Genomic DNA, 20,200 nt, shown 5'->3' with positions numbered 1-20,200 from the left:
CCTTCCGCCATTTTACACCTTTGGGGGTCTTCATATTTAAAAGTATTCAAACACATTAAAAAATAAACTGGGCTATGAAATGGATAAAACATAATAATGGCTTAATTGATTATGAATATAGAATAATTTTCACATTCCTTAACATTGCATTTTATGTTTTTACTCAATAGGTCTTTTGCATATGTTTTTGAGAGTCTGAAGGCTTGACCTACCTTTCACTTCTATGCATTCCTGAGTACTCTGACTTGTGTTAGGGTAGAAATCACTGCTCTTTAGTATACATTAGCATCTCATATTAGGCTACATAGTTTCATAAAAATGAGCCTTCTGTACAATAAAGTATTTTAAGTTAAAACTCTTGTTGCAATATAAAATGGTGGTTGACTCAAAATTGAACATATGATTAGCAATTATATATGTTTTATATATATATATATATATATTATATAGCAATTATATGGTGTGTGGTGTATACCATACATATCTTATATTTTTACCTTTTGTCACAAAATACATATCAAATAATCTAGCTTTCCCCTTCCAAGTATTCTACTTTCATTCATTTGACATTGATGGGATCAGTCATTCAATGTCTTCTATGTGCCGGGCACTTTCTAGACACTAGGAGCACAAGAGTGACCAAAATATGCCTTTGCCAAGTTGATGCCTCATCTTCTAACTGGAATGAAGCTTTTGATGAAATAATGTAATTTATTACTTTAGAAAGATTTCTCGTGATCTACCACGATGACTTTAATACAGCGGGTATATAACACTCTAATTTAATAGGAAGCAAGATGTATTTCTCATTGTTCTTATTGAACTTCTCTGGCTTTTTTAGATTCATTTTTGATTTGAATAATGACTCTTGTTATCTCTCTGCTATGTGTTTCCTTACTTTCTTGACCCATCTATTTCCTTTCTAATAAAGTCTTCCCTCAGTATAACATTAAATTTATGCTTTTGCATGATTCTGATGCCAGAAGTGCAAAAACTGAAAAGCAGGGGAACAAATGCAGAACATTGTTTTCACGTTTTTAAGGTGTTAAGTGTCTGAGCACACCATGATTCCACTTACAAAATCTCTATTTTTATTAAGTAGTCACAATTCTTACTCTGTTTTTCATTCATAATTCTGTTAAAGGCCATCCAGTCAGTAAATATTTGATGAGTTCCTACTATACGTTGGTCAATAAAGGTATAAAGATTAAGGCATAGCCTCTATCCTCAAGAAAATCATAGTCTTAGACAAACAATAAACTGACAAATGATAAATACAATGTTAGAGACAGAGCGGTCAGGAAAAATTTACGAAGAAGTTCACGTGTGGTAAGAGTGTTTAATGGGAAGTGGAAGGTAAGCTGAGTAGAAAGGAGTGAAGATAGAGTAGCATGAGGAAAGGCAATGAGACAATTCACAGTACTTTCTCTTTTCCCCAGAAAATTATGAACAGTTTCCTGTTGATGAAGTGTTAATGAAAAAAAAAAAGTAAAGATGAAGGCAGGGCATGGAGCGTCTCATATGCCATGTCAAGGATCTTGGACTTTTCCTACAGGGGATGGGAGATCATGATCAGGTTCTAGGAAGAGAGTAGAGTCATGACATTTGTGTTCTATATCAGTCAGTATGGTGGCCATGTGATAGTATCCGTTTGAACTGAGGTCAAAAGCAGGGAGAAAAGCTGTGAGTGAACTTCAGAAGTTGAATTAAAAGACACCAAGACTCTGGACCATGGTGTTTGAAAATATAAGGAAATTGGACATATGTCTTCATATGGCTGTGGATGTTTGGTAGTGGGTAAAAATGAAAAGTGAATTTTTTCCACTGAACATCAGAGTAAATTAATGTGTGGCAAGAGGAAGGGTAGTTAATAAAATGCACATGGTTAAGAAGATGCACTTGTTATTCTGATTTCACACTACAATGAGTATCTTCAGCACAGGGGAATGCTTCCCATTTAAGCATGAAACTTCTTAGGCTTCATTTTTACACTCACTTTTTCTGTCCGCTTTCCGTATTCCCTCAATGACATTTTACGCTGGAATCCTAACATTTTCCTGCTTCTTTGAAATATATCCTTAGTTTTATCATATCTTCCTGTCTTGATTTAGTCTTAATCTCTGATACTGTCTCTTGGTTACCTTTGTTTCCCTGCTATGGCCTCTCCCATCCTGCCTCTGAATTCCTCTGGGCCCTTGAGAACCCCGCCTGGCTCCAGTGTCCTGAGCTTCTGCCTTTCAATGAAGGGGATTTGAATTTAAAGCAAATTCTGTAATCCAACAAAGAGATAAACCAAAGCACACTGATATATATTTTTTAGAAAACTATACATTATTTTGTTTCTAAAACTACAACAAAGAATGGAGTTTGAATTGTGTTTCCCAAAGCAAAACAATTTGTGATAGTCTTACTTGAGGTATTTGTAAAGAAAATAAGCTAATCAACAGCAGATATTTAATTCCTTTACTGACAAACTCTTAATTGATAGTTTAAGGCTCAAAAAAAAAATACAAATAACTTTTAGGGGATGCAGAAGCTTGGGAATGGTTATAAATGGTAAAGATATTAGTTGCAATGAAAATATTTATCGAGCATTTGATATATGCTACATGCACTAGAGATTTCAAGAGAAATTTAAAATATAGATAAGCCTTTGGTCTTAAGGAACTTTCAAGACCAAAGTGGAGAAAACAAATGTGAAGCAATAATGATAACATAGACAGAATGGATAAGGAGCCCACAAGAGCTGTAGACTCAGTGCATTAGGGGGTCAAAGAAAAGAAAGATCGAATCTAGCATGGAAAATCAAAAACAAGTTATGAATAAAGAAATATTATTTGAACTAGATTTTGCTAACAGATGAGAGACATTTCTGAAAACCATATGAAGCAAGGTGAGAAATTATAATTGATTTTTGCAAAACAGCAAGTTGCACAGTTTGGCTGTAGGCCACTCTGGAACATGTGGAGCAGCAGGGAAAGTAAAACTGGAAATTTAGCTGGGACCAGAGCACAGAAGGGCTGGAATACGAGTCTAGGGAGGCTAAATTGGATTTAATTTTGTATGTAAAGAGAGAAATTTTCTCAGGAGAGAAATGAGTAGTTCATCCTCATTAAAAAAAAAAAAAAAAAAAAAAAAAAGATTAATCTAGCAGCAATGTTTTAAGTGGCAGTTAGAGAAGACAGTCCAGAGACTGGAAGGCAAAGTAAGGAGACAGTGCCAACTGTCCATGTGAGAGGACTAAGGTTAGGGCCAAGGCACTGGGGAAGGCAACAAGGGCACAGTGGGATGTACTGCTACAGTGCACTGATGGCATTTGGTGATTGGATGTGCAGAGCAGAGAAAGTTTCCAAAAAGACTATAATTTTACATTCCAATTGACTTGAGAGAATGACTAAAACATTTACTGAAACACTTCAAAAGAAAAATGGCTTAGTCATGATAGATAACGACTATATTACATAGCTTATTATATATACCATGTAGATTTTAAGAAAACAGCATATTGGCAAGAAGTTGGAGCTCATAATTTACAGAAGTAAGGTGCAAGAAGACATAAATTTAAAAAGAACAGATTAAGATATGCAAAATGAGAAGCCAATGGCTTATTCATGGTTCAGTGTTAAGGAAGTCCAAAAAAGAGATTCAGGATGTGTGTTTTGTTAACACTTTAAAAAGTACCACCAAGGGCTCAAAGGCAAAGGCTTTGATGAGTAACAGGTCTCTGATAACTTGCAAGGAAACAACTTTGGTAAAGAAGTGCAGATCAAACCACAGTGTAATGATTACACAGCTATCTTTTGAGAAGGTTGGTAGTAAAAGAAAGAAGGGAAAGAAAAGCACTATAAGAAATATGAACAATTATGTGAATATTCCTTTGGTCAGGAGTGACCTGAATATTCAAGTGGGCAGACAGAAGACTTCTGGGGAGGTATGGAAAGAAGATGCAAGGCAAACAGGGGATTATTGACATTCAAGTTTTTTTTTTTTTTTTTTTTTTTTAAGTGTGTCTATTTTGAGAGAGACAGTATGAGCGGGGGAGGGACAGAGAGAGAGGGAGGGAGAGAGAATTCCAAGTAGGCTCCTTGCTGTCTCCATACTGTCAACACAGAGCCCAATGAGGGGCTCAAACTCACGAAATCATGAGATCAAGACCTGAGCCAAATCCAAGAGTTGGATGCTTAACCAACTGAACCACCCACGCACCATGACATTGAAGTGTTTTAATGAGGAAATAGGAAATGAATTACTTGCAACAGGTCAGGTTCGTCTATAATCAGAGTCTAAGGAATAAACAGGTAAAATGAACATGGAAGGAGAATAGAAATCAAAAAGAAGATAAAGAAACAGTTCAGTTAGCAAGAGATGACAGAGTGTAAGGTTGAAAAGATATAGATAATGAGGACACACGAAAGAATTTTTGTGACTAGGGATACAGAAAATAAGACCGTTCTGACAGTCATAATTAGAAGAAAAATGTTCCAGTACTTTTTTTTTGAACAATCGAATCTGTATATGAGAGAACATATGGGAGAAGAAAAGCAAAGCACTGGGTTCTGATTCCTCTCCTGAGTAGTGTCATAACGTGGACTTGAAGATTTGCCATGAAAAGAGAAAATAAACCATGACCATGTACCATGGATATCGAGGATTAGAAATCTTACCTCTCTCAGAGGATCGTTGAGTTCATTGAGAATGTTTTCCTCATCAAAGATTTTGCCTTGGTATCTGTGTTCATAGTAATCGTGTATCTTCTGACGCATATCAGCTGGTAACTTATGGAAGGACATGTATTGTTCCACTTGCTTATACTATAAGGAATGGAAAATGGAAATTAGAAAACATCGTTATGCTGTATGAGAAATTATCATGTTTACTTTGTCATGCTCAATATTCAATAACATTTGAATAACAGTAACAAAAAGAAGAAATCTTTTAAGGGGAAGGAACTAATGTACTAGGCTATAATGTACCTACTCTGTGTGACATGCTATGCAAGGAATTTATTAGGTAAACATTTCCTGTAAAGAACTGAGATGTTGTTGAGGGGCAGGAAAGGAGCTCTGAGTGAATTTAAGGGTGTCATCCCAGAAAAGCCAGTGATGGGGCAAGAAAAAAAGTGATGTTATTTTCTTGGAATCTTTGTTCAGCTGAGTTCTAAAAAAAGTATCAGGTTGAGGTTTGGTGCCTCATCTGGATAGAATCTCCTAAGTTTGGGTAGTACAAAAGGTTCTATCTTAGACCTTATAGCAAAAGATCAGACCTAATTAAAATTTGAATTTCGTGACAGAGAGCTTGGCAGATGTTTGTAAGTCATTGATACTCAAGCAACACAGATGCCCTGTAGAGTAAGAGAATATGTCACACTTCAATTTAGGACTTTAGAGACTATCAGGGTGAGACTAGATCCAGATAATTTTACAGCTGAAAATGAACTCAGACATTTAAGTTCATTTAACCAAGAAGTTCTTAAACTTGATTGTTTATAACACTTGGGGTGAGGTTGCCTTTTGGGATTACAGATTTTTCAGGCTTAACTCCAGAGATTGATTCCCTCAATGTATTTGCTTTTGTGAATTTACACACACTCATACATACACATATACACTTTGAAAATAAATCCCTGCTATTCAAACAAAAACATAGATATTACCTAGGAACTTATTAGAAGAGAATTTTAGGCTTTACCCCAGACCTTTGAAATCAGAGTCTACATCTTAAAAAAAAGATCGTCAGATGACTTATACACATTTAAGTTTGAGAAACATTCCCTTGGGACACCTGGGTGTCTCAGTTGGTTAAGCATCTGACCTTCAACTCAAGTCATGATCTCACGGCTCTTGAGTTCAAGCCCTGCATCAGTCTCTGTGCTAACAGCTCAGAGCCTGGAGCCTGCTTTGGATTCTTTGTCTCACACTCTCTCTGTCTCTCTTACACTTGTAGTCTGGTTCTCTCTCTCTCTCTCAAAAACAAACGTTAAAAAAAATTTAAAAAAAGAGAAACATTCCTGTGATGTTGCAAATACAGATGGTCATGAGACCACGCTTTGAAAAAATTAATTAAAGCCCCCAAACTAGTCTCATTGCATAGATGATAAAATGAATACAAATAAAAAAGTATGCAATAAAACTGGATAAATATACTGGAAAAAGACTCTTCCCTTAAACAAAATACATTTGATGTGTTTTGGAGAACACATGGATATTTTCTTCTCACATCTTTTCCTGATGGAATAGCTCTGACTAGAAGATATAGCTCTCCCAACTGTTTGTCCACAATTAGTGTAGTAATTGGTACATGATAAAACATATATCTAATCAGAGACAGCAACCTATTACATTTCTTCAAGTTTGTGTACATAATTTCCTTTCACATAACATTCCTAGTTTTTAGACTTCCCTTTTGAGATTAGTATTTTTAAAGGAAATACAACTTTGTCATGAGAGTTCCTTTATTTGGTCACCAGACTGTCCCCCAAGTATTTAAAGCCTGCAGGCCTATATATATCTCTTTCTCTCTGTCTGAAGCAACTTGATTATGATTTAGGCATTTTAAATTCAGGCACCAATTCTGTCACTGTCATAGTGTGTACGTAGCTTCTAGTATGTACTTGAGAAGGATTGCTTAATTTTTCCTGAAGAGCTCAAAATCTGTATGCCTATTTAACCTTGGTAACCTGCTTGGAGAGACCTAGGATTCAGTCTACTTGCAACTCATGCAATAGTCCATTAGAAAGAAGCTTCAGTGACCTCTATAAGACTACTGTGTAGGATAAAGTTGATTTGCAGCTGGACTCAAAAAGCTCTATCATTATTTCTAGAGACATCTGTATATCTGATTTTTACTTTTACCCAAAAAGAGGGCAGTGGGATATCTGATGTACTGTTTAGGGTCTAAGGCTCCTCTGGAAACCCCCAAGTTTAACTTTTGCACTAATGACTTGCAACTAGCTGATCTGGTTTGCTTATTCTGGCTTGACTATTTAAAAAGCCATTGATGGCTTGGTTGCTGAGCTCCCCCACAAACCAAGCCTCCTTGCACAGATTTTGGTGGATGAAGCCAGAAACTCAGCATGTTCCACATGCCCAAAGATGGGGTATTTTAAAAGGAAATACTCATGCTGGGGAAAGGCTCTTCAGCTTCTCTTGCTTGTCTGCATTCTTTCTCTGAAGCACTGTATCCTTTGCCTTTAAATAAATAAATAAAATAAAAGTCTGGTGGATCCTGTTAAATATTCAAACTTGGTAAAACAATAAAACAGCTTAAGACAACAGGACTGCCACAGTTTTTCTTATTGCATTGATGAAAATCTTTCAGTTCTGGACAAATAAAGGATTCAACTTTCTTCAGGACCAGTAGTGGTCAAATAATCTCTGCTTACTTTTCTCAACAAACTGTCCAAACTGGTTGGACTGGTAAGAATCTTTAACCTTAACCAGGATACTAAACTCTAGATTTCTCTGTTCTTTGCATGCATCTCAGGGGGTATGGGAGACAGCATTAAAAGTTAGTAGCATTTTATTCATTTTTAAGAAATCTGTGCCTATGTGTAAGGGCCTACTCATTTAGAAAACAAATAATGTGTTCAATGTCTATCTCTGGAGTTGGAAAACTAATCCTTGATTGGCTAATTATAAATGTTATACGTAAAATTATTTTATTTTTATGGAAAGTCAGGATTGATTGAATATAGTTATTTTGCCTCATAAAAATCATTTAATCACTTTAGACTTTGACCAATCTACAGTAAGAATCTTATACCACATGATCTTTGTTCTTTCAGACTAAAGTTCTATGAGTATTTCTTGTCATTTAATCATACTGAGTTCAATTTGATTTGACCCATATTACATATTTTAAACATTAATTGATTTATAGTAATTACTGATCTAACAAATACTAACTGATTGCTGTGTGCCAATGGTTCTCAAGGTATAGTTGATAAAACACCAGTATCACTGGGGAACTTGTTAGAAATGCATGGTTGAAGTTTTCACCCCAGATCTACTAAATCAGAAACTCTGAATTAGAAATTCTAGCAGTCTGTGTTTTAACAAGCCTTCCCTACACTAAAATATCAGAACCACTTCTATATGTTAAGTAGTGAGTTAATTTGGGACATAAAGAAGCACGTTTGAGTGAGAGTAGGGGATAGAAAGGAAATCCAGTTTTAACAAGTTAAGTTTAAGATGTCCATGGCATATCCTAATGCTTATATGTAGGTCAGGCACTTAAAAGAAAAGATATACACATAATCAATGATTAAGAGATCACTAAGGGAGAATGTGTCAACTAAAAGGATTTTTTAAAGTGGAACCTACGTTTTAAAAGCAGTTGCATCATGGAAATTGATCAAGTTAAGGGAACTGAGATTAGCCAGCGAAATGTGACAGAACCAAAAAACTTGACTCACAGCAAAGAAGGATAAAATTCAAGGGAAAGATAGGGTGCTCAAAAGGAGTATTTCTAAGAAAAGAGGTATTGAACCATAACCACTGAATTTGGGAATTGGGTAATGATCTTTGGTAGAATACAACACTTATTGAAAACAGGGACAATTTATTTTTTTCTGTTTCCCTCATACCTAACAGAACTTGCAAAAATGAGTGAAAATATGATGTATGTGCGATGTGAAGAATAAAAATAATAAACTACTCATTGAAAAAGACACCTAGTAGTGGGTGGATAATGGAAAAAACGTAGAAGAGAGCAAAGTTTAAAAAAAGATAAAATGGAAAGGATTCTGTTACTTGCAGTACTATACTGTATGCAAAAGATAACTTGATACATTTGATAGTCACTGATGAAGAGATTTTTGAAAAACAAAGATGTGAATACAATTCTTTCTTGAATATATAAAGCCAAAAGCTCAAACCGTCAGATCTAAAGAAACTACAGCATTACCATTTAAAATTCTAATGTGTTTTATTTTCAAAATCTTCTGTGCAATTAAAATAGTACATAAAAATAACGTGTGAATATGATACTAAAAATGAGATCTAATAGAGTGTTTATAATGAAGGCAACATTCCATTATTAAACTCATTCCTCCCATGTTACCACTTTTATAACTTTTATTTTTTTTATTGTTGAGAGAGAGAGAGATGGAGGAGTGCACAGGGAAAAGCACAAGGAAAACACTTCCCAAAGCCATTGACTGGGAAAATAAGAGAGACTGATTTTTGAGAGTTTTTACAACCACGGGACTCAAAGACTGGAGTTTGAGAGGTCCATAGCATGGCTGGTATGGAGCCTGGGAGGTGCTGCAGTGCTCCTGTGGAGGAGGGCTGATAGCCCAGGGGCAGACAGCATAATCTGAGAATCCCCTGGGACATACTAAGAGAGATGGTTCCCTCTCTTGAAGCACATCTGCAAGGTGGCATTTCCTCTCTGGATACAAAAGAGCTTGCAGGCACCATTTCCTTCCCCCAACCCTCAGCATAAACTAACTTCAGTAAGCAGCACAGTGCCAACACCAAAAGCCTAAACCACTTACACCAAGCCCCACCTCCTGCCCTCTGCAGATGCTGCATTTCATTGGGAAGTGTGCCTGAGAACCAGGGAAGCGGGCCCCTCCCCCAGAAGACCAGCATAAACCCCTTGCTTGCACCCCTACTGACCATAGAGTTCTGCAAAGCTTCAGCTCTGGTGGAGATAGCATAAGGTCTCTTTTAACAAGCAGACTTGAGCATACCTAGTTAAAACTCACCACACTCTGGCCAGGGTCCCAATACTCCCCATTGCAGGCAAGGAGAAACTCTGCAGAGGACTGCCTGAGAGAAATAGAAGCCAAAACACCATAGCAGAGTGCACACAGCATACACCAAAGACACTTCCTGAAGTGCCAGGCCATGCATGGTATACGACCTCTTTATAAAGCCATTACTTTCAAGATCAGGAAACATAACAGGCTTTGGTAACACAGAGAAGAAGACAGAGACCTAGACAAAATGCCAAGATGGAGGGATTCATCCCCAAAAAAGAACAAGAAATGGTCACAGACAGTGATCTAATCAAAACAGATATATGCAATATGCCTTATCGAGAAATTAAAGCAGCAATCATAAGGATACTAGGTGGGCTTGAGAAAGGCATACAGGACAACAGGGAGTCCTTTACTATAGATATGAAAGACCTAAAAGCTAGTCAGGATGAAATGAAAAGTGTGGTAACTGAGATTCAAAAATGAGTAAATGTAATGACCACAAGTATGGAAGAAGCAGAGGAATAAATATGTGACATAGAAGATATAATTATGGAAAACAAGCTTAAAAGAAGAAATAAAGAAAAATGTTAGATCATGAATGTAGACTTAGGGAACTCAGTGACTCTATAAAGTGTAATAACATTCATATGATAGGAGTACCAGAGGAAGAAGAGAGGGAAAGGGGCGCAGAGGCTTATTTGAGGAAATAATGGCTGAAAACTTCCCTAATGGGGAAGGAAACATACATCCAAATCCAAGAGGCACACAGAACTCCCGTCAAAATCAACAACAGCAGGCTAGCAGCAAGACAAATTGTAGTTAAATTTGCAAAATTTAGAGATAAAGAAAAAAATCCTAAGAGTAGCAAGACAAAAGAAGTCCCTAACTTACAAGGGAAGAAAATAAGGTTAGCAGCAGATCTCTCCACAGAAACTTGGCAGGCAAGAAGGGAGTAGCATGATATATTCAATGTGCTGAATGGGAAAAATATGCAGCCAAGAATACTCTGTCCAGCAAGGCTATCATTCACAATAGAAGGAGAGACAAAGAGTTTTCCAGACAAACAAAAACTAAGAGTCATGACTACAAAACAAGCCCTGCAAAAAATATTAAAGGGAGCTCTTTGAGTGGGGGAAGAAAGACCAAAAGTGACAAAGACTTGTAAGGAACAGAAAATCTCCAGAAACAATCACAAAGCAAGCAATAAAATGGCACTAAATTCATATCTATCAATAATCATTCTGAATGCAAATGGACTAAATGCTCCAATTGAAAGACATAAGGTGTCAGAATGGATAAAAAAATAAGATCCACCTATATGTTGCCTATAAGGAGATCGATTTTAGACCTAAAGACAACTGCAGGTTGAAAGTGAGGGGATGGAGAACCATTTGTCATGCAATGGATGTCAAAAGAAAGCTGGAGTAGCACCATTATATCAGACAAACTAGATTCTAAGCCAAAGACTGTAAAAAAAAATAAAAATGGACACTATATCATAATAAAGGGGTCTATCCAACAAGAAGATCTAACAATTGTAAATATTTACGCCCTCAACTTGATAGAACCCAAATATATAAATAATAGCAAACACAGTGGAACACATTGGTAATAATACAGTAATAGTAGGGGACTTTAACACCCCACTGACATCAATGGACAGATCATCTAAGGGGAAAATCAACAAGGAAATGATGGCTTTGAATGACACACCGACCCAGATGGACTTAACAGATATATTCAGAACATTTCATCCTAACAGCAGAATACACATTATTTTCAAGTACACATGGGACATTCTCCAGAATAGATCACATATTGGGTCATAAATCAGGCCTCAACAGACACAAAAAGACTGAGATCATACCATGCATATTTTCAAACCATAATGTTATGGAATTTGAAGGAAACTGCGAGGTAAAATTTGGAAAGACCACAAATACATGGAAGTTAAAGAACATCCTACTAAAGAATGAATGGTTTAACCAGGAAATTAAACAAAAAATAAAAAATACATGGAAGCAAATGAAAATTAACACAAGACAGTCAAAAACCATTGGGATGCAGCAAAAGCTATATATAAGAGGGAAGTATATCGCAATACAAGCCTACCTCAAGAAGCAAGAAAAATCTCCAATATAGTACCTAACCTTACACCTAGAGGAACTAAACAACAACAACAACAACAACAACAACAACAAATGAAGCCTAAAGCCAGTGAAGAGGGTAAGTAATGAAGATTAGAACAGAAACAAATGATATAGAAACAAAAAAAATAAACCACAGTAGTAAAGATCAATGAAACCAGGAACTGGTTCTTTGAAAAAATTAATACAATTGATAAACTCCTAGCCAGATCTGTCAAAAAGAAAAGAGGAAGGACCAAAATAAATAAAATCACAAATGAGAGAGGAGAGATCACAACCAACAGCACAGAAATACAAGCAATTATAAGAGAATGTTAGGAAAAATTATATGCCATTCTGAAAGAAATGAATAAATTCCCAGAAACATAAACTACCAAAACTGAAATGGTAAAAATACAAAACTTGAACAGAATAATAACTAGCAAAGAAATTGAATCAGTAGTCAAAAATCTCCCAACAAACGAAAATTCGTGGCCAGATTGCTTTACAGGGGAATGCTACCAAACATTTAAAGAAGAGTTAATACCTATTTTTCTTAAACTCTTCCAAAAAAGAGAAATGGAAAGAAAACTTCCAAACTCATTCTACAAGGCCTGCATTACCTTGATTCCAAAACCAGACAATTACCCCACTGAAAAAAGAATATTACAGGCCAATATCCCTGATGAACACGGATGCAAAAATTCTCAACAAAACACTACCACATTGAATCCAATAGTACATTAAAAGGGTCATTCACCATGATCAAGTGGGATTTAATTTTGGACTTCAAGCGTGGTTCAATATTTGCAAATCAATCAATGTGATATACCACATTAATAAAAGAAAAGATAAGATGTATGATCCTCTCAATAGATACAGAGAAAGCATTTGACAAACCACAGCATCCATTCCTGATAAAAACCTGTAACATCATAGGGACAGAGGGAACATACCGCAACATCATAGAGACCATATATACAAAAGACCCACAGGTAATATCATCTTCAATAGGGAAAGAGTGAGAGCTTTTCCTCTATGGTCAGGAACAAGACAGGATGTCCACTCTCACCATTGTCATTTAATAATGGGAAGTCCTAGTCTCAGCAATCAGACTACAATAAAATAAAATAAAATGCATCCAAATCGGCAAGGAAAAAGTCAAACTTTCACTATTCACAGATGACATGACACTCCAGGTAGAAAACCCAAAAGACTCCACCAAAAATTTGCTAGAACTGATACATGAATTCAGCAACATTGTAGGATACAAAATCAATGTACAGAAATAGCTTGTATTTCTAGACATCAATAATGAAGCAGCAGAATAGGAATCAAGGAATCGATCCCATTTATAATTGCACCAAAACCCATAAGATACCTAGGAACAAACCTAACCAAAGAGGTAAAAGATCTGTACTCTGAAAACTTTAGAATACTTATGAAAGAACTTGAAGATGACACAAATAAACAGAAAAACATTCCATGCTTATGGATTGAAAGAACAAATATTGTTAAAATGTCACTACTACCCAAAGCACTGTACACACTTAATGCAATCCCTATCAAAATACCAACAGTGTTTTTTTTTTTCCACAGAGCTAGAACAAACAATCCTAAAATCTGTATGGGACCACAAAAGACCCCAAATAGCCAAAGTGTTCTTGAAAACGAAAAGCAGGGCCGGAGTCATCACAATTCCAAATTTCAAGTTATATTACAAAGCTGTCATGATCAAGTCAGTACAGTACTGGTACAAAAACAGACACATAGATCAATGCAACAGCACAGAACACCTACAAATGGACCCACAACTATATGGTCAACTCATCTGCAAAGAAGCAGGAGAGTATATCCAATGGAAAATAGACAGTTTCTTCAACAAATGGTGTTGGGAAAACTGGACAGTGACATGCAGAAGGATGAAACTGGACCACATTCTTGACCATACACCAAATACATTCCAAATGGATGAAAGACCTAAATGTGATAAAGGAAACCATACAAATCCTATAGGAGAACACAGCAGTAACCTTTTGACACTGGATGGAGCAACTTATTACTAGATACATCTTCCGAGGCAAGGGAAACAAAAGAAAAAATGAACTATTGGGACTTTGTCAAGATAAAAAATTTCTGTACAGCAAAGGAAACAATCAACAAAACTAAAAGGCAACTGACAGAATGCAAGAAGATATTTTCAAATGATATACCTGATTAGGGATTACTATCCAAAATTTATAAAGAATTTATTGAACTCAACACCCAAAAAACCAATAATATAGTTAAGAAATGGACAGAAGACATGAACAGACATTTTCCCAAAGATGACATACAGAGGGCTAATAGACACATAAAAAGACACTCAACATCACTCATCATCAGGAAAACACAAATCAAAACTATAGTGAGATACCAACTCACACCTGTCAGAATGGCTAAAATTAATGCCTCAGAAAACAACAGATGTTGGTGAGGATGCAGAGAAAGGAGAACCCTCTTGCACTGCTGGTGGGAATGCAAACTGGTGCAGCTGTTCTGAAAAATAGCATGGAGATTCCTCAAAAAGTGAAAAATAGAACTACCCTATGATCCATCAATTGCACTAGTAGGTATTTACCCAAAGGATACAAAAATACTGATTCAAATGGATACATGCACCCGTGTTTATAGCAGCATTATCAACAGTAGCCAAATCATAGAAAGAACCCAATATCCACTGATTGATACATGGATAGGAAAGATGTGGTATATACATATACAATGAATATGTATAAAGACAATAAAATCTTTTCATTTACCACAACATGGATGGAGCTAGAGTGTATTATGCTAAGTGAAATAAATCAGTCAGAGAAAGACAAATACATAGAATTTCACTAATATGTGGATTTAAAATACAAAACAAATGAACATGTGGGGAAAGAGAGAGAGGAAGACCATAAAATAGACTCTTAACTATAGAGAATAAGCTGAGTGTTGCTTGGGGGAACGGCAGGGGGGGATGATGGGCTAAATGAGTGATGGCAATTAAGGAGGCCACTGTTGTGATGAGCACGGGGTGTTATATGTAAGTGATAAATCACTAAATTCTACTCCTGAAACTAATATTACACTATTTGTTAACCTATTGGAATTTAAATAAAATCTTGAAAGTAAAAAAAAAAAAAAAAAGACTGTAATGATAATTGTCATTCCATACTTTATATAATGAGACTATATAGTTTCAAAGTTTTTATATAGTGAGACTGCAAATGATTCCAGAAATAATTATTAATGGTAAGATCATTGCTACCAAAAGTCAGCCTCCTTGCTAGAATGTACCACAATCTTTGGAGATGATAGTAAATGTTCCTAGGTAACCTAAGAAAGGGTATATGAATTCCTACATTTTATTCCTAGATAAATCTATTTATACAATAATTTTTAAAAATTAATGCAATACTTCATAATATCCTGTTTAGCTGACACTCTACACATTTTATGACCAATAGATAAGAATATACTTTTTTTTTTTTTAATTTTTTTTTTTTTTAACGTTTATTTATTTCGGAGACAGAGAGAGACAGAGCATGAACGGGGGAGGGGCAGAGAGAGAGAGGGAGACACAGAATCGGAAACAGGCTCCAGGCTCCGAGCTGTCAGCCCAGAGCCCGACGCGGGGCTCGAACTCACAGACCGTGAGATCGTGACCTGAGCCGAAGTCGGCCGCTTAACCGACTGAGCCACCCAGGCGCCCCAAGAATATACTTTTAAAAATTAGTATTAGCACATGCAAATGCTGTATTTATATGGAATCTCATTAGATAATAAATTTAGTGTTACTTTAATAAAATGCTGAGCAAGCAGCAGTACTTCAAAAAGTGAAAGTATTGGGGCGCCTGGGTGGCGCAGTCGGTTAAGCGTCCGACTTCAGCCAGGTCACGATCTCGCGGTCTGTGAGTTCGAGCCCCGCGTCAGGCTCTGGGCTGATGGCTCAGAGCCTGGAGCCTGTTTCCGATTCTGTGTCTCCTTCTCTCTCTGCCCCTCCCCCGTTCATGCTCTGTCTCTCTCTGTCTCCGAAATAAATAAACGTTGAAAAAAAAATTAAAAAAAAAAAAAGTGAAAGTATTATGGATAATTATCAATATATTTATGGGGATGATATGATATGATACTATATTGTGTAATAAGTTTCAAACAAACCATATGACATCCAAAAAGGCTACTCTGTCCTCTTTATAATATTTGGTAACTATTTTTCCAATACATTTCCAGAATATTCTATTTTACTCACATAATTTATAATGTTCATTTATTTTTTATAGATACACAAAGGAGAAGGAAATATATCTAGATTATACTAAATATAAGGGCTATTAAATAGATAATAACAATTTTACTGAATATTACATATACTTTATATTATGTTTCTAGCATACATCAAAACTAATATTTTAAATTGTAAAACAAAGAGAAAAAACAAGGTGTACTGATTCAACACCTTTTGTGTTGCCTTCTAAAGCTTATTGAAACATCGGAGTTTTTTGGTGCCCCTCATTTCCTGACAGAGGTAGATAATTATCATGACACCTTCTTTAACAACTATATATTTATTGTGAGTTTCAAAGTAACACAGCTCTAATTCTTATTTCTAAAAACATATTTTATTGTAATTACTTTGGAATAGTTTTATTTAAAAAGAAAGATAAGAATAAAATATCTTCATAGATGGCATTCAATAAGTAGAGGGCAATGAACAAAAACATTGAATTACACTTTTAGTATTAACCATTGCATAATTTAGTCATACTATTAAAGCATTATTCTATTCACAGATAGTTATTGGGAAAATCATTAAACAGCATGTAGCTAAAAATCCAGTTAAGTTAAAATATACACCTTATGCTCAATGAAAAAACATCATTGTAAAAATGGTGTCTGAAATGACATTTTTCATACAGAATAACAATTTTTTATAAATTTTATATTTAAATGCTTACATGTTGTAAATTTTAATCATAATTTTAAAAATAATAATAACAGTGAAATATTTAAAGTTGCCCTTCAATGACTGATAATCAATTATCAGTTACTTTTAAAAAATATTTAAGCCAATTATGATTGCATTTATGACTAAGTTATCTTATTTTTTACAAAGATATTTTTAGTATTGTTATTTATTTATTTTTAATTTTTTTAAGTGAAATTATTTATTTTGAGAGAGAGAGAGGCAAAGAGAGAGGGAAATATAGAGAATCCCAAGCAGGCTCCACACTGTCAGCACAGTGTATTTTGCTAAGTGAATAGCGGGGCTCAAACCCACATACCATGAGATCATGACCTGAGTTGAAATCAAGAGTCGGGTGCTTAACTGACTGAGCCACCCAGGTGCCCCAGTGTTGTCATGTATTTACATGGTAACTGAAGCCATGGTTTCTCTTTTGATCCTACAAATTTAAAAATAAATGAATACTTTTATATACACATGTATAGCATATATGTATATATGTGTATAACACACAGCCTATCTGCTATAGGCTCTGTCATATATATGTATATAAAGCTAGGTTATATTCAAATGATCTTATCAAGCATTATTTCTAAAATATTTACAGCAAGATTGATCATTTTCAAGAACTATGCTGTAATCACAGCAAAATTCAATTCATACATCCTCAGGAGGGAGTTATATTTTTCAATTTCACTGGAAAAATGGCTGTATTCAAATATACAACCAGTATTCCTCTATTTTTATATTGAGGTGGGAAAAAGTTTTCTTTCAGCAAAAAAGGATTCATCATTATTTTTTGAAATTCTTTAAGTAACATAATTATATAAGAATAATTCATATAATAATAAAAGTATCCTGATATACTTAAATTTGACTTCTAATATAGAAATGAGGAAAAAAATTAAGAGCAAATCACACATGAAGGAAAGCAGATGGTTGCTGAGTTATCTTTTCTGCAGAAGTTTGAGTGAGATACTTCAATTTTATCTTCACTTTTTATCTTTTTTTTTTGGAAAGCTGGGTAATGAAACATGGGTTTTCTCTATAAAAGAGGAAATTCTTCAGCTGTCAAGATATGGGGAAATGTTTTTGTGATAGTGAATAAGTATCTACTTGGACTGGAAAACTATCAAAATTACAAGCTAACAGATGATCTTAAAATCCTTACAGAAAATATTATAAGTTAAAAAGTATTACTCCTCCATCCAGAATGATCTCTTCCAATACAAACATACAATTGCCCTCTGGTTTATGGAACCTAGTGCTTTCCATTCAGATATTTCACAACGGATTATACTTTCATATATTTAAAAACAAAATCATTAAAAAAAACTTGGAAATTGTTTGCACTACATGGTTCATTCATTCATTCATTCATTCATTCATTATTCTTCTTATAGTTTGGTTTTAAAACGGACAGATTCTCAAAAGTTTTCCAAAAGTCAGTGTAATACTTTTAAGTATTTTAAGTTTAAAACTTAACTAAGTAGTTATAAATAATACTAATACTAATGAAAGATCATTGTATTTAGCAATTAGAATAAAATGCTTAATTACAAAATAAATTGTTCATATAAAACATTCTTAGAAATCTATTTTTTAGTAATTACAGAATAAAAGTTAAGAGGATAGATGATTACTAGAAATTTAAACAGTCATTACAATTATTATAATAGAGTAAAAATGTGTGCTTGAATATTTTTTAAAAGACTTTTCCTGATCTGAATGGTTTTGACCTTTATTACTGCAGTTTTTCTCGCAGTGTGTGTGTGTGTGTGTGTGTGTGTGTGTGTGTGTGTGTGTGTAGGAAAATGATTTTTACCCTTAATTTAACAAGACTACAGATTGACATACATGGTAACCTCATCACTTTTTCATTTTTCCGTAGGACCACTTAAAATAGTCTATTCTGTTTAAACATTTATTTCCCTCCTCCAACATTTTTTTCACTCACAGATGATCTTACCTAAAATCCTAAGAATAAATGGAAGTTTTCATATAAAAATGTCTACTAACTCACTTGGAAAGATACCAGTATGTTTTCCTTCTCTTCTTCTTGCTCTTGTAACAATGGAAGTGTTTCTTCTCCCAGTCCAATCTCATCTTTTAACTGTGTTTGAATATCCTCTCTTCATCCCTCCTTAGAAACATGACCCTATCTGCTATAGGGTAATGTCTTATACTTCAACTTTCTCCACTGCCTCCAGCCATTTATACTCACTTCTCCAGTTAAAATACTACTACTACTACTACGATGACTACGACTACCACCATCCTAGTCAAGGCCAGATTAGAAGAGAAAGCAAAGCAGAAGACTTGTTTCACTCAGTCATAAAGGGGTCAACAGTTCACACCATTTCTAATAATCATAAGATTTTTTTGGTGAATTTATTCTGAATGGAGAAGAGTGGATTCTGTTTCACTTGTTAAGTCTTTATGGTTTCATGTTATAATTTCTCAGAACCAACTGAGAATTCAAGAGGATGACACTAGCTTGATTTTTTTCATTTCTTCTCAGTGCTAAATGATAAGGAGGCATATTCAATCAATAATTATTAATAATGAGCATCTTTTTAGCCAGGTGTTTGGTTGGTTAAGTTAGGCAGTTGGCAAGGATTATAGACAGTTATGTAGAAGTGATAAATGATAGAGGAATTTGGAAATTATTCTAGTGGCCCTCTTTTTTTCTGCATCAATACTCATTGGTAGGGAATGCTGTCTTCTTTAAGTTTCCTGCTTTAAGTGATATATATATATATATATATATATATATATATATATATATATTTATACACTGAGAAGTCCTAAATGTCTATCTGCAGACTTGACTTCTTTCAAAGACAGATTCATATGTCCAGTTGCTGAAGTGGCATCTTCACTTGGATGTGTAATAATGATCCCACATTTAATACATCCAAGGCTGAAATCTTATCCCAAAACTTCATTTTGCCATATTAGATCTCATCTCTGCATCTCAGATAATGATGACTTTCTAACAGTAGCTGACACCAAGAACAATGCAGTTGATTTTGTCATATTTCTTTCTTTCACACACCACTGCTGTCAGCAAATTTTATCAGATGCACTTATTTTCTCTTTACACCTTTACTGAAGTATAATTTATATAAAATAAAATTCACACTTTGAGTGTACATTTCCATGAACAATCAGTGGCATGCCCATTTTAGAACATTTCCATCTCTCCAAAATGTTCCCTCACTCTCCTTTGTGGTTATCCTACATCGTCAACTCTGGTCCCAGGAAACTAATGACCTGTCACTTGCTCTTCCTTTTCTAGAATTCTACATAAGTAGGACAATGCAATATATAATCTTTTGAATCTGACATTTTTTCACTTAGCATGATGTTTCTGAG

The 20,200-nt window shown here is 34.9% G+C and overlaps 1 protein-coding gene across 1 annotated transcript in view; it reads right to left on the bottom strand.

The window, feature by feature from the left end:
* HCN1 (hyperpolarization activated cyclic nucleotide gated potassium channel 1) overlaps positions 1-20,200 on the bottom strand; it is a 386,678-nt gene that overhangs the window by 63,752 nt on the left and 302,726 nt on the right. The window contains exon 5 of the mRNA XM_047073732.1: positions 4,665-4,811. Within this exon, the coding sequence (XP_046929688.1) occupies positions 4,665-4,811 (147 nt within the window). The remainder of the gene's footprint in view (positions 1-4,664; positions 4,812-20,200) is intronic.

Source organism: Lynx rufus, unplaced genomic scaffold (assembly GCF_022079265.1).
Source record: "Lynx rufus isolate CCGP_SWC_20201006 ecotype Redwood Valley unplaced genomic scaffold, mLynRuf1.p SCAF_1, whole genome shotgun sequence".
NCBI classification, from domain to species: domain Eukaryota; kingdom Metazoa; phylum Chordata; class Mammalia; order Carnivora; family Felidae; genus Lynx; species Lynx rufus.
Note: the sequence above shows the minus strand (reverse complement) of the source record. Positions and strands in the feature narration are given on the sequence as shown.